At 49.9% G+C, this 13,938-nt stretch overlaps 1 protein-coding gene across 1 annotated transcript; it reads left to right on the forward strand.

Annotated features, from left to right (window-relative positions):
• Positions 1-7,314: 7,314 nt before the first annotated feature.
• On the forward strand, positions 7,315-13,938 carry LOC311189467 (TOG array regulator of axonemal microtubules protein 2-like; the record flags this gene model as incomplete). Its single annotated transcript, XM_084261131.1, has 10 exons — positions 7,315-7,454; positions 8,133-8,238; positions 8,760-8,995; positions 10,381-10,539; positions 10,920-11,037; positions 11,974-12,077; positions 12,216-12,420; positions 12,632-12,848; positions 13,388-13,474; positions 13,697-13,938. 10 exons carry the CDS (start codon positions 7,315-7,317, stop codon positions 13,936-13,938), a joined length of 1,614 nt encoding a protein of 537 aa, XP_084117257.1.

A 13,938-nucleotide genomic window follows, 5' to 3' on the forward strand; every position in this document is an offset into this window, starting at 1 on the left:
GCAAAGGCTTGGAGTGCTCAAGCAGCGGCACAGAGGTGTGGAGAGGGAGACGTGAAGGCAACGGTGGATGTGCTGGCAGCGGTGTTGGTTTTATTCTGCCTGCCTGAGGAACAGAATTTATCCAAGAGTTTATAGCTTTTGATTTGAGATATTTTATAAGGATAGTATTTAATATTTGTAGTCATTAAAAGGCTAATATTTTCCAAAAGTTTTGTACCTTGAGTTCCTCTTCCTGAAGAAGCTGCAGAGACACCAAAGAAATAAAACCCGTGCGTAAACGCAATTTGTAACTGTGAAAATGAAAAGCCTGTATTTGAATGCAGACTGAGAAAGCAAGAGACATGCAAACACACCTACATGTTTATACTGACACACATTTGCCCGTGAAGTAAGAGATGGGTTTTGGAAGCGCTGGAAGTAAAGGATTAGGCGGCTTCTTGAGCCAGACAAGAAGCAGAGACCTGCCAGGTGGGCCCTTTCCAAGTCTCTGGGAGCTGCGGGTGCACTGGCAGATACCTGAGATGTCCTGGCCAAGCTCAGAGTCCCAGTCTCACGACAGGAGAAATTGCCCCCTCCCTGGAGCTCAATTTCTCTTCCCATTTCAGGAGATGTCTCTTGCCTGTTGTCCCTTGTGCTCCCCTATGCAAGGGACTGGTGAGGCGCGGTGACCGGTGCCATCTGCCTGCCTCCCAGTGCTTTGGGGCAGCCCTGGAGAGGTGCAGGAGAGGGGCTCAGGGCAGGGGGTTTCAGGGGGACATATGGCGTGCCGGGCAGTAAGTGGGCAAAAGGTGTCCTACAGAAGCTGTGGAGAGGTAAGCTGTGGCCTCATAGGAAAGGGGATATTGGAAAAATAGAAAAGAAATGGTTTTCTTGCCCATCTTGTGAGAAATGAAGGGTTTGCCTTACATGGGGACCAAGAAAGCACTTCTGACCCTGAGATTCAAGGAACAGAGGGAGGGAGGCACGTGCCAGTCCCTCACCATACAGAAGGGAGAAGTGATGAGAGAAGAGAGGGAGGGCTGAAAGCAGCAGGTGTTGGTGCATCCCTACACTAAGAGGTGATAACCGAGCAGCCTGATCTAAACCTTCTGAAGCTTTTTTTAGTAGGGGTTGTTTGCTTGCTTGTTTTTAACTCCTGCTTTTTGGTAGCAGGGCGCACTCAGGGACTCATCTCTCTAGATTGCATGATCTTGGGACCTGGCTCTGGAACGCTGGTGTCTGGGGATCTTGCAGAGCCTGGTGGAAGTCGTAGTCCTTGCAGATCTGCTGGATCATTTGAGTTTCCCAGCTCGAGAAAGTTTTCAAACAGCTTAACAGGAGCAGCGTGGGACCATATAGTTGTTTTGTGGGCAGGATGGAGCTGCACAAAGTGTGTGTGTGTGCACCCAAATGCTAAGGCTCAATCGCTCAGAATGTCAGAGGGTGCTGAGGTTAAACATCAGATCTTGAAGCATGTCACTTCATCATGACCTGCAGTTTGCTACCACCTGAGATCTGTTTTACCAGATGTTGTAGTTTTGTGTGGCTGGGTTCTGGTGGAGAAGGGGGGCTGCAGGGGTGGCTTCTGCAAGAAGCAGCTAGAAGCTCTCTGCAGGCCCAAGAGAGAGAAAACACCAGCCGAAGGGAGTGAGAAGATGTAAGCAACCGTGCAGGCACCAAGGTGAGTGAGGAGGAGGGCAGAGACACTACAAGCACTGAGGAGACAGATTGCCCTGCAGCCCATGGAGACAAGCATGGTGGAGCTGGTGTTGGTATTTCTAGTGCCAGTGGGAGAGCTGCGTGTACCTGCTCACCTCTGAGAGCAGAGTGCATTGCTTTAGCTCTATTGTGCGCAGCAGTGACAGGAAGGTGACCACACACCTCACTGGCATGGTTAGGATCTCCCCATGCTTACGGCAGAGAGAGATTGATCCAAGAGCGTATCTTTTATCTGGTATTTTTGCCACCTGCCATGGACTGATTTGTTCTACAGCAATAACTGAGCGGCTGTCCTCAACTACTGAAGGGTCCATCCCTGGAGATACTCAAGGTCAGGCTTGGTAGGGCTATGAGTGACCGGATCTAGTGCAGATGTCCCTGCTCACTTAAAAAGTCCCTTGCAACCCAATACATCCGATGAAAGGAGAGGAAAGAAATCTTGTGGTTGTGGATGGGCAACTAGCAACACACATGCAAATTTGAGTATGTTGTGGTTGTGCTGTAGTACTGTGAGGTCACGTAAGGCTAGGGCTTAGAGCCCCAGGGCACCACTGGTGTCTCAGTCTTCCTCTTTGCGGTGGTGAGGAGAGGAGTGTGTTTTCACCTCTCGGTATCAGATCCCGCAGATTTCAGCAATTTGTGCTGTCCTCATTTGGAAGACAAGTACCACGCACCAGTTGCTGTCTACCGTGGGAGCATTCCCAACTTCCAACCCAGATACACAGCTCTGCGCGGCGGAAGCACTGACTCAGACTTGCAGTTTTGTGGCAGTTGTTGGATCCCTGAAGAAGGAGGTAAGGATGGGAAGGGCTGGAATATGCACTGATGGCCCAGCCAAATGTAAAAAGCACCTTGATTTCAGAGAGAAATGGTTCTTGGAGGCTGGTCCTCATGTGCTGGCTCTGTGTCAGAGTAGGTTGGCTTTATGAAGGATACAAACAAGCTGAGCTTCCTTGACTGATTGAAGAATCTTGAGTGCCCGGCTCATCAGATGGGTTGATTGTAAAGGCACGAGGTCAGCTAACTCAGCTCTTCCCTTCGACCTCACCTGCAGCTTCTTCTCAGTCCATATTCACAACCCGGGTGATGGAGCCTCTGAGTTCGTGGGCTGGGGATGGAGCACTTGTGGTGCAATCCCTGGGAAGTCACTGAGTGAGCCAAGGAAGGGCTCAGCGGGACAGTGCGCTGCTTGAGTTCTAGAGCCACGTCCCCCTGCACAGTTCTCTCTAGTACTGTTTCTAGGTTTCAGAGGCCCCCCTTCATTCTCTTCGATGGATCTGCCCAGGAGCGAGTGATGGGAAGGGGCAATTCTGGTCTTGATCTGGCTCTCTGTCTGTGACAAGGGATGTTGGGATAGTAAGAAAGGGTGCACGTCACACCCTGCTCCCTCCACCCCCCTTCCTAGCAATGGCATGGGGAGCCTGAAGTGATTTCATCAGGCAGAGGGTCCTTACACAGAGCAGTAGGGTAAGGAGCCTGCCAGATAGATGCCAGGTGGGAGTCGAAGGGGGCAGGCTGAATGCTCAGGCTGAGCGCTGTGTTCTGGTCTTTCCAGGCATCTCTGCTGTGCTGCAGAAGTGGGCCTTGGGAGAAGTGGCCGCCTTTGCTCTCCGCTATCCCTGTGTCACCAGGTCCATCTGACGGGGCTCCTGGCAGCACTGCAGTGCCTCTCCACAGGGCTCAGCACCTGCCTTGCCAAGAGACCCTGAAGATGTGGTAAGTCCAAGCGCCTGATCCTCCAAGAAGCCGTTCACCTCGCGCTTATTTTCCACAGTCAGCTCTCCAGTATCTTTAGGGAAACTTCTCTGCATGCACCATTTTGTGTATCTCTGTGGATCCAGCACGATGTCAAAACCCGCCTCAAACGCTCTTCAGATCAGGGCTGGTGGTGGGCAGGAGGAGGCAGGATTTAAGAGTACCTTAAAAGCAGGTCCTCACTGGACTCCAAAACCCCTTTTTCTTTGTGAAAGAGCAGCGAGCTGTAGTATTACTCTCGGGAGACAGCAGTGGTACTACCACGTGGAACAAGATACTGTCATCAGTTTAAGGCGTGGGCAGACAAAGGGAGGCTTGTGGAGCAGCATAAAGGTAGTCGCCCTCAGTGCAGACTCCAGACTGCCTTCCCATCTCTTGCTGCTTCAGAGGGGATGTATGTAACAGCGTGAGGCGCTTGGCTGCAAAAGGAGAGAGAGCAGAATTGGATAGGTAAGGCCCAAAGTGAAAAATGACTCCTGTGTTTCAGCTAGAGCTTGGTGAGCAATCAACAACTGGAAGTGTAAAGGCAATTAATCCGCCTCGTATAGTGTTGGTTTTATGGGTTGCATCCCCTCCTTCATCAGAATGGCCATGCTAAGAGAGGTTAGCTCCTTGAATGCTGTACCCCGCTTCTCTTTCTCTCTCCTCACATATTCTTTTATCCTTCATTTTCTTAAGGCCAAGATCAGGCAGGAGAAATGAAGAGAAGACCCTTCAACCTGGTGGTAGGTACAGGGAGTGGCTGTCCCAAAATGACCCATGGGTGGCACTGTGGAAGTTTGGTTGGTTGGTTGAAACGCATCCTGTCCCTGTGCAGCTGCTGAAACTGGAAAGCAAAAGAAAGAAAAGCCCTACCGAGTTTTCCTAATGCTTTCTGAGGGAAAGCATAACTGCACTGGAGGTGTTGGAGGTCAGGTTAGACAGAGCAACCTGATGTAGCTGAAGATGGACTAGATGGCATTTAAAGGCTCCTCCCAACCCACAGTGTTCTACGATTCAACGATTTTTGGGGTCACTCTCTCATGTTAGTGTGCACTGGGAGTTGTTTGGGACGACAAAGGGATTGGACCCAGCTAAATCTGGGAGGAATTATATATATAAATACTATATTATATATATATAATTATATATATATATATATAAAATAAAGCGCCTCTCACTGTATTGATAAACATTCTTTGCAATCACTCTGCCCTCAGAGTTAAGAGCAGGAGTCAGCCTGTCAGTACCTCAGCACTGCTGCTTCCAACTGATTAAAAACTAAGGAAAAAAAAAAAGCCCTTTCTAAGCCCCCAGCCACCCTGCCCACCACTCTCCACTTACAAGGTCCTTTTTGGTCTCTGCAGGCATTCACCTACCACCTATCAAGGGGGCAGTTTGCAGTGACCCCAGCACGAGCGATGCGTGCAAAGAGCAGAGCTCTCTTTCTGCCTCCAGGAAGGGTGTCACCAGGTGCCCACTCCCCAGCATCCCTGTCACCCACCAGCGTGGCAAGTTCCAGCACAATTCCTCAGGTGAGCCCACTCCACTGCAGCCCCACCACCAGCTCTCTCCTTGCACAAGAAGCACAAACTGCCTCATTCCAAAACCAACTTCTTTCCCAAGAGCACGCTAAAATGTATGTGCACTCAGCTCCCTGCGTTCTAGAACATTTGAAGCAAATGGAAACAGAGGCACTCTCAGATTCAGAGGGTGACACATCACACTGTGCCCTGGGAGCTGCTCCTCAGGTGGGATGCCTTGCCCCGGGGTATGCGATGCTGATGCCTGACCCTGTCCTAACAGGGATGTCGCAGCCTGCCACTGCTCTGGACTTCCTGGACTGGGAAGAGGAGGCAGACGAGGGAAGTGCCTGGGAAGTCAGACCCAGAAGTGGGCCTTGGGAGAAGTTGCCGCCTTTGCTCTCCGCTATCCCTGTGTCACCAGGTCCATCTGACGGGGCTCCTGGCAGCACTGCAGTCCCTCCCCACAGGGCTCAGCACCTGCCTTGCCAAGAGACCCTGAAGATGTGGTAAGTCCAAGCGCCTGATCCTCCAAGAAGCCGTTCACCTCGCACTTATTGTCCACAGTCAGCTCTCCAGTATCTTTAGGGAAACTTCTCTGCATGCACCATTTTGTGTATCTCTGTGGATCCAGCACGATGTCAAAACCCGCCTCAAACGCTCTTCAGATCAGGGCTGGTGGTGGGCAGGAGGAGGCAGGATTTAAGAGTACCTTAAAAGCAGGTCCTCACTGGACTCCAAAACCCCTTTTTCTTTGTGAAAGAGCAGCGAGCTGTAGTATTACTCTCGGGAGACAGCAGTGGTACTACCACGTGGAACAAGATACTGTCATCAGTTTAAGGCGTGGGCAGACAAAGGGAGGCTTGTGGAGCAGCATAAAGGTAGTCGCCCTCAGTGCAGACTCCAGACTGCCTTCCCATCTCTTGCTGCTTCAGAGGGGATGTATGTAACAGCGTGAGGCGCTTGGCTGCAAAAGGAGAGAGAGCAGAATTGGATAGGTAAGGCCCAAAGTGAAAAATGACTCCTGTGTTTCAGCTAGAGCTTGGTGAGCAATCAACAACTGGAAGTGTAAAGGCAATTAATCCGCCTCGTATAGTGTTGGTTTTATGGGTTGCATCCCCTCCTTCATCAGAATGGCCATGCTAAGAGAGGTTAGCTCCTTGAATGCTGTACCCCGCTTCTCTTTCTCTCTCCTCACATATTCTTTTATCCTTCATTTTCTTAAGGCCAAGATCAGGCAGGAGAAATGAAGAGAAGACCCTTCAACCTGGTGGTAGGTACAGGGAGTGGCTGTCCCGAAATGACCATTGGAATCCTGACCCATGGGTGGCACTGTGGAAGTTTGGTTGGTTGGTTGAAACGCATCCTGTCCCTGTGCAGCCGCTGAAACTGGAAAGCAAAAGAAAGAAAAGCCCTACCGAGTTTTCCTAATGCTTTCTGAGGGAAAGCATAACTGCACTGGAGGTGTTGGAGGTCAGGTTAGACAGAGCAACCTGATGTAGCTGAAGATGGACTAGATGGCATTTAAAGGCTCCTCCCAACCCACAGTGTTCTACGATTCAACGATTTTTGGGGTCACTCTCTCATGTTAGTGTGCACTGGGAGTTGTTTGAGATGACAAAGGGATGTGACCTAGCTCCATCTGGGAGGAATTATATATATATATACATATAAAATATGACATATATATATATAATGTTATATATATATATAAAATAAAGCACCTCTCACTGTATTGATAAACATTCTTTGCAATCACTCTGCCCTCAAAGGTAAGAGCAGGAGTCAGCCTGTCAGTACCTCAGCACTGCTGCTTCCAACTGATTAAAAACTAAGCAAAGACTAAAAAAAGCCCTTTCTAAGCCCCCAGCCACCCTGCCCACCACTCTCCACTTACAAGGTCCTTTTTGGTCTCTGCAGGCATTCACCTACCACCTATCAAGGGGGCAGTTTGCAGTGACCCCAGCACGAGCGATGCGTGCAAAGAGCAGAGCTCTTTCTGCCTCCAGGAAGGGTGTCACCAGGTGCCCACTCCCCAGCATCCCTGTCACCCACCAGCGTGGCAAGTTCCAGCACAATTCCTCAGGTGAGCCCACTCCACTGCAGCCCCACCACCAGCTCTCTCCTTGCACAAGAAGCACAAACTGCCTCATTCCAGAAACAACTTCTTTCCCAAGAGCACGCTAAAATGTATGTGCACTCAGCTCCCTGCGTTCTAGAACATTTGAAGCAAATGGAAACAGAGGCACTCTCAGATTCAGAGGGTGACACATCACACTGTGCCCTGGGAGCTGCTCCTCAGGTGGGATGCCTTGCCCCGGGGTATGCGATGCTGATGCCTGACCCTGTCCTAACAGGGATGTCGCAGCCTGCCACTGCTCTGGACTTCCTGGACTGGGAAGAGGAGGCAGACGAGGGAAGTGCCTGGGAAGTCAGACCCTTTGCTGAACCACAGCAGGAGCTGCTCAATGCCCTGACATGGCTCAGCAGCGATGACTGGTAAGAAAACACCTTGTTTGCTCTTTCTCCCTGTCAGTGTGCAGGTAAATGAGAAGCTTTTTTCTAGTGCCTCCGAGGCCAGGCAGCTCAGATGTCCAAAAGGAACTAGTGAAACCACTCCAAAGCAGTCCCAGTATAAGCTTTTGATTTGCTTCCCTATGTCCTCCTGCAAGTGAGCGCCTGCAGGGAGTTGCTTTTTCTGAGAAATGCACTAAGCCATGGTGCAGAGATGCCCAGCCTGTCATTTCCCCTGAAGGAGGGAAGAAAATTTTTTTAAAAAAGGTAGACACAGACAAGAGTAGAGTCCTGAGAATTCCAGAGGCATGTTGGTTGTCCTTTTGATTTCTGGGTCAGCATCGAGTCACTAGGGCTCCATTCACACTGAGATAACGGTGAAACCCCTTCCACAATCCTTCTCCTTGTGCAGCCTCTTTGTCTGGCCCCTCTCCCTTTTCTCTTCCCCCTTCCTTTTTGGTGCCCTGTGAGGTGCAGAGAACTGCTGCAAGTGTGGGAGTCTGGGTTAACACTCACGGACCGCAGTGGGGAAGGGTCCCCAGTCCTGGCCTGCAGTCCCAGCGAAACAGTGAATGTATCACATGCCAGCTGACAGCCTGGGCATTTCACTGCCCAGTTCTTGGGTGGGGAGAAAAATGAATCTTTCTTGAAATGGCTTTTCAGGGAGCAAAAGGCAAAAGGACTCTTCAGCATCAGGTGCCTGGCTATCCGCCACTCCGAAGTCCTTCTTCCCAGACTTCGTGATGTTTCTTTGGCAGTTAGCAAAGAGGTAAGAACAATGTGTTGAACTGTGTCCCCTGTGCCTCATCCATGGGGCGTAGAGTAGACACGTGCTTCTTCCTTTACTTCTCTACTCAGTGTCTGCCTCGTAGCTATTAAGAAAATGAGGCCTAAAAATGGCAATATGTCACTTGTTCTGTAGGATCTGTCTGTACATATAGATATCCTGACTGGCACGGAGGGCATCTGTCTGCCTCCTCTTTGAGCTATTTAGCATCTTGTCCCTCGATCTTAAAACCCAACCCTTGCTTTAATGAATTTGCTTGTCTTCATAAAAGGGCCTAAAATCCAAACAGTAAGCATTATGGGCTGAGCAGCACACTTTATGCTTAGGCGTTCGGTCTCCTTCAAATTGTATTGTAAAAGTGAAGTTGTTTGTGTCAGAGTAAGTGTGTTTCTGTGCCTGTGGTCTCTTCTGCTTGCTCTTACTGTGCTTCCTTGGCCTTTTCCTGGGGGGAAGTGAGTATCTTTACCGGGTGATTCTTACATTTCCCTTCATGACTTCCCCAGGTGAACAACCTGCGGTCCAAGGTATCTCGCTTTGCAATTGGCACACTCGGAGAGCTCTTCAGGACCTTGAAGAAGAAAATGGACCATGACGTTGATATGATATGTCAGGCCTTGCTCCAGAGGATGGGGGACTCCAGTGATTTCATCCAGAAAGGAGCCAGTCGATCCTTGGGGCTCATGGTGCAGAATGTGACTCCTGCACGAGCCATGACTGCTCTCATGGCGAGTGGAATCCAGTAAGTAGTTCTTCTCTTCATGCTATCGTTTGCCTTTGTGTGTGTGTGGGGAAGGGATGGGAGGCAGAAGGGGAATGCTGGTCGGGAAGGGTCCTTTCTCCTGCACCATGCATGAACCCGGTGGTTAGGTTCTCTGGTCAACTTCACTCCCTTTGTTTTCACAAAGGGAGGAGGGACAGTGGCAGTTCCAGCAGTGAGCACCCTTTGATCTTTCGCAGTGCTAAGCACAGAGGCACAAGTTAAAACCCAGCATCATTATCCCATTAACATGAGAAATAAGGAGGTTCATTGCTGGCACACAGAGCGTGTGGGGGAGAACCTGCTAGGTGCAGCACAGCCTGCTCAACAGGCGGGGCCCCTGCTGAGAGAAGCCTGACCACCACTGTCGTTCCAGCTCCATTTTCTCTCCAAAGTGCTGCTGCAGGTTAGCCTTAACCTGGTAAGCCATTTTACAGGCAGCTTCCCAGGCTGACACCCAAGGGATAGCTGAAGCAAGTGCTGACCATCAGATCTTTGTGCCGGGCCTGTTTCAAACAGGCTCCCCACCCTCTGGAAAGGACAACGTGGCTAAAACGACCGCTACCCTTTCCTCAGCTTTGGAAAAGGGCAAAACATTGCAACGTACCTCTTCCCAAAGCTCAAACTGGTTGTGTGGCTGGATATTCTGCAGCTTCCTGCCCCACAGGGATTTTTCCCGCCATTTTTTGTCCTCGGCTGTGCAGATTTGCAGGTTTCTCTCTGGCGCCTGCAATGGGCCTCTGTCCCCCCACCCCACTGCGGTGACTGTGGTGCCTGCAGACTTTGTTACATTTCCTCACTCCCTTGTCTAGGGGCAAAAAGCGGCTGCTTGTGGGGTTTTTTTCTCCTAAATGTGATTCCCAGAGGCACTGTGGCCGTTGCTCATGGGCTCAGCCTTGCTCAGCGGCACGTCCGGCCTTGCGCCCGGCTGGCGGTTGCTCTCTTGGGCCTGCAGTAGCAGCTTGCTGCTTCTTGCAGAAGCTGCCCCTGCTCCCTGCCCCTGCAAAAGCAGAGTGGAGATAAACAGGTGGGATAAGCCTGAATCCTGCTGCAGTTCTGTCAGTGTCCTGGGAGCCCCCTGACCGGTCAGGATGAATTGTCTTTCCCAGAATTGCCTCTCAGACAGAGGGAAATGAAAGGAACTGAGCTGTCACATAGTCCAGGGAGCTGGAATTCCTCCCTTTCCCTTCCTTTGTAAAATGCCAACGTTTGTATTTATCTGAGGCCAGGATCTTGTGCAGGTGGCAAAAGCTGCAGCGAGAACACATGCCTCCTCCTCAGCTAGGACAGGGAGCATGCTGTGAGCAAAGCCTGTGCTCCTGGCTTTCCCTTTCCCTCTGTTCCAGTGCTTGTTCTCTTGTTTGCAGGCACCGCAATGTCATGGTGCGGAAGTGTGCGGCTGAACACCTCCTGACGACGATAGAAACAATCGGGGCTAAGAAGCTCCTCTCAGGCAAACACATTAATACCGACGAGCTGGTGAACACGGTGGTGAGGCTCGCTCAGGATTCTCATCAGGACACAAGGTGGCGATCTTGATCAGTTACAATTTCATAGCGCCAAACCCAATCCCCCCTATTTCGATTCTTAGTTTAAATTACTAGATGCTAAGAACACACAAGCAGCTAGCTGCCCCTCTGCATACATGTAGTACAGAATCGTAAATAGCAAGCGTGAGGCGATTTAGCCCAGTTTCTCCCTCAGCCAGAGAAGGGTGGCTTCCTGGGCAGCGGCAGTAAGTGGAACTAAGTATCTCTTTGCTGAATAGGTAATAGGCATTACACGTGACGAGTTTAAGATCTCAGCTTATTTCATGGGCGCGTTTTCCTGGCTTATTGCCAGGGGAGAAGAGACAGGAACGCTCAGATGCAAAAGCAGCCATTCCTTTTTCTCTTTCCTGTGTCAGGTATTATGGACGGCAGATGCTTAATGTATTGATGAGTCATCAAAATTTTGCCAAGTATTTGAACCAGTCTGGCCCCTCACATGATTTGAAACAAGTCATGGAAACAATCAAGAAGAAAGTAAGTACTTAGCAGGAGAAATGCCTCTTTTCTGCAAGAAGTGAGAATACTCATGTGAGATTATAGATACCCGATCTTATTTCTTCTTCCACTGAATCGTTTTGATCTTGGGAATGAAGTGTTGCACCTCAGCCTGTTTATCTGCAGACAGTGAAGGAACTAGTATGGTTAGAAATGATGTGTGTGGATTCTGAAGATCAGCCCCAAACAGGAAAGGGAAGGAGAAATTGCAAATATACAAAAGATGCACAGGGCAATCACAATCCTGCTGTGTTGTCATGTGCTGTGGAGCTGGAGGAAGCTTCATCAATTCAGCATCCAGAAGAAACTCTCTCCCCTGCCTCCACTTTCCCCAACCCTCACCCCCATTCCTTTTGACTTACTCTGCAGGAACAGGGAGAGTGAGTGTGAACCAAATTCCTCTTTGTGCTCAAGACTAATGAATTCAGGATTTTCTACTGCTGCCCATTAATGTAGCTTCATCAATTCAGCATCCAGAAGAAACTATCTCGCCCGCTGCCATTTTCCCTACCACTATCCGCCCAGCCCCCCGCCACCCTTCCTTTTCACTTACTCTGCAGGAACAGAGTGCGTGTGAACCAAATCAACACGTAACACAATGGGCCAACCTCCAGAGAGTCAAATACTTTCCCACTGTTCCCTTTAAGAAGGCCTGTCCCCTACCAGATTCCTTTATTCCTATTTGTGCTCAAGAGTAATGAATTCAGGATTTTCTACTGCTGCCCATTATGGTAGCACCTACAGCCTTGTGTTTCTGAAACAAAGAGTAGACATCCCTGAATCGCTGGCATCTCTCCCTCTCTACGACATGTTTCCCTAAGCATGTCTTGGTAGCCTTGATCCTGGTTTTTACTTGTGTTCTAAGCAAGTACTTTAAAATTTGATAGTCTATAGCTTCATGTTTTTCTTCTATAGGGAGTGGAAGGTCGTAAATGTGAGGCTCCATCTGCCAAGGTCCACAAGAATCCTAGGAAGAGCAGTTCAACGATGCCTCAGGACGAGCTGCCTTCTGATGGAGGGTACTGAGCACTTCCATTCTATCTGACAAAGCACACGACAAGCTTTACCAGCCTCTTCCTCAGGACATTCTTTCTGGTAGAGATGAGGCCGGACAGAGGTTGTTGCCTTGTCCTACACATCTTCCTTTTATTTTTCAGCTTGAGATGTGGCTCTGACAGACGCCTCTTACCCCGTCGGGCTGTGTGTCACAGGTCACTTCAGACTGCGGAAGAAACCAACCAGCTGCAGGAGCTTTACAGGCTCCTGTCAGACAAGGATTTTGAATCAAGACTGGAGGGAGTGGGGCTCCTACTAGAGTACTGCAAGAGCAGCCCCCAGCTCCTTTCCAACAACATTGTCCAGGTACATAGGGGATCTCTACTGCTCCTTCCCCCTTAAGGCCCTTCCCAGCCCTTAGTAGCCCCCCGGGAAAGCAGTGACATTGTGCTAGCAAGTGCTGCCCTGACAGGAAGGATTGAGTTACCCGGTTATCTTGCTGGGTACTTGTTTCTACATCCCTTCTTGAAAGAAAGACATTTGAATCCAGCTTTCATCTTCTTTGTTTTCTGAACAGATTTTTGATGTGTTTGGCCTGAGACTTCGGGATTGCAACAAAAAAGTGAACCAGCAGGCACTAGAGGTCCTGGCTTTGATGATACCCATGCTCAGAGATGCCTTACACCCAGTGCTGGTCTCCCTGGTGCTAGCGGTCACTGAGAACCTGAACTCAAAGCAGTCGGGGATTTATGCTGCAGCCACGAAGGTGCTGGAAGCATGCATTGCTCACCTAGGTAAGGCTGAGCTCTGACTCCTCTGCCTCGGAGCCAACTCAACCCCGAGTCTGCTGATAGCTTGTGCTGTCTGTGAAAAAAGTTCTGATGCTGCAAGGAAAACTTTGCTTGGCTGATCAAACTGGTGAGGCTGGACTCTTGCAGACCAATGCAGGCAACAGTTATGGACATGGGGACGTGTCAGCTTTCTCACCCTTGTCCTTTGAGGAGAGAGAAGGTTGCTTCTGCAAAGCTCCAGGAGGTTCAAGCTCTTCACTGCTTACATGTGATTTCAATTGTGAGGGCTCTGATGTGCAATGTTTAACACAGCTGCTTGTAGAGCACTCAGGTTTGGATTGACAAATGTGAAAGGAGAAATTTTCTTTTTTAATTTCATAATCCTCAAAGTAAGCTTGAGGAAAACCAGAAGAAAAGGACTCAGAAACTGGAAGAATTTTATTGTAGAAAGTGCCCTTACCCTTGCCCTCCCTTCCCCCCTCTTTATATTTGGTGCCTTAGAACCTCAGAAGAGTGAGCAGAAATGACTGTTTCTCTTTCAGATAACACGCTGATGCTGCAAGCCCTGGCCCAACGAGTGCGGTCGCTCAGTGGCCAAGCTCTGCTCGACGTCACAGCACACATCTCAGGTATCACCTGCTGCAGTTGCTCTCCCCTTCTGAGTCAAGAAGTGTTGGAGGGACTATTTAGAGGGAATGCCTTGTCATAGTGGAACAGCTGATAAAGCGTGTCCCTCCTGCAGAAGGCATATACCAAAATGTATTTGGCAGGGGTTTGTCTGTTCTGAAGTGGGGTATAATACTGTTGTTTGCTTTAAGGTTGTTAAGAAGCTTTTCTTTCTTGCTCGACAGAGCTTGTGACATGGGTTTATCCCCGGAGACCCCAAGCTGCCAAGCTCTACGGCCTGCCCACTCTCTGGTTCCTCTTGGGAAGAAGCGTCCTGCCTGTGCGGAGTGGCAACATCAAGGCTGTGGTGACCAAGCTTGCAGTGGCCCTCTACCAGCTGATGGGCTCCGAGCTGCAGGAGTGCGCTGCCAGCCAACCTCAGCATGTGGCAAAAAGCCTCACTGACATCTTAAGAGCTGAATGCTGA

This window comes from Gallinula chloropus (genome assembly GCF_964237585.1).
Source record: "Gallinula chloropus genome assembly, chromosome: 3".
NCBI classification, from domain to species: Eukaryota; Metazoa; Chordata; class Aves; order Gruiformes; family Rallidae; genus Gallinula; species Gallinula chloropus.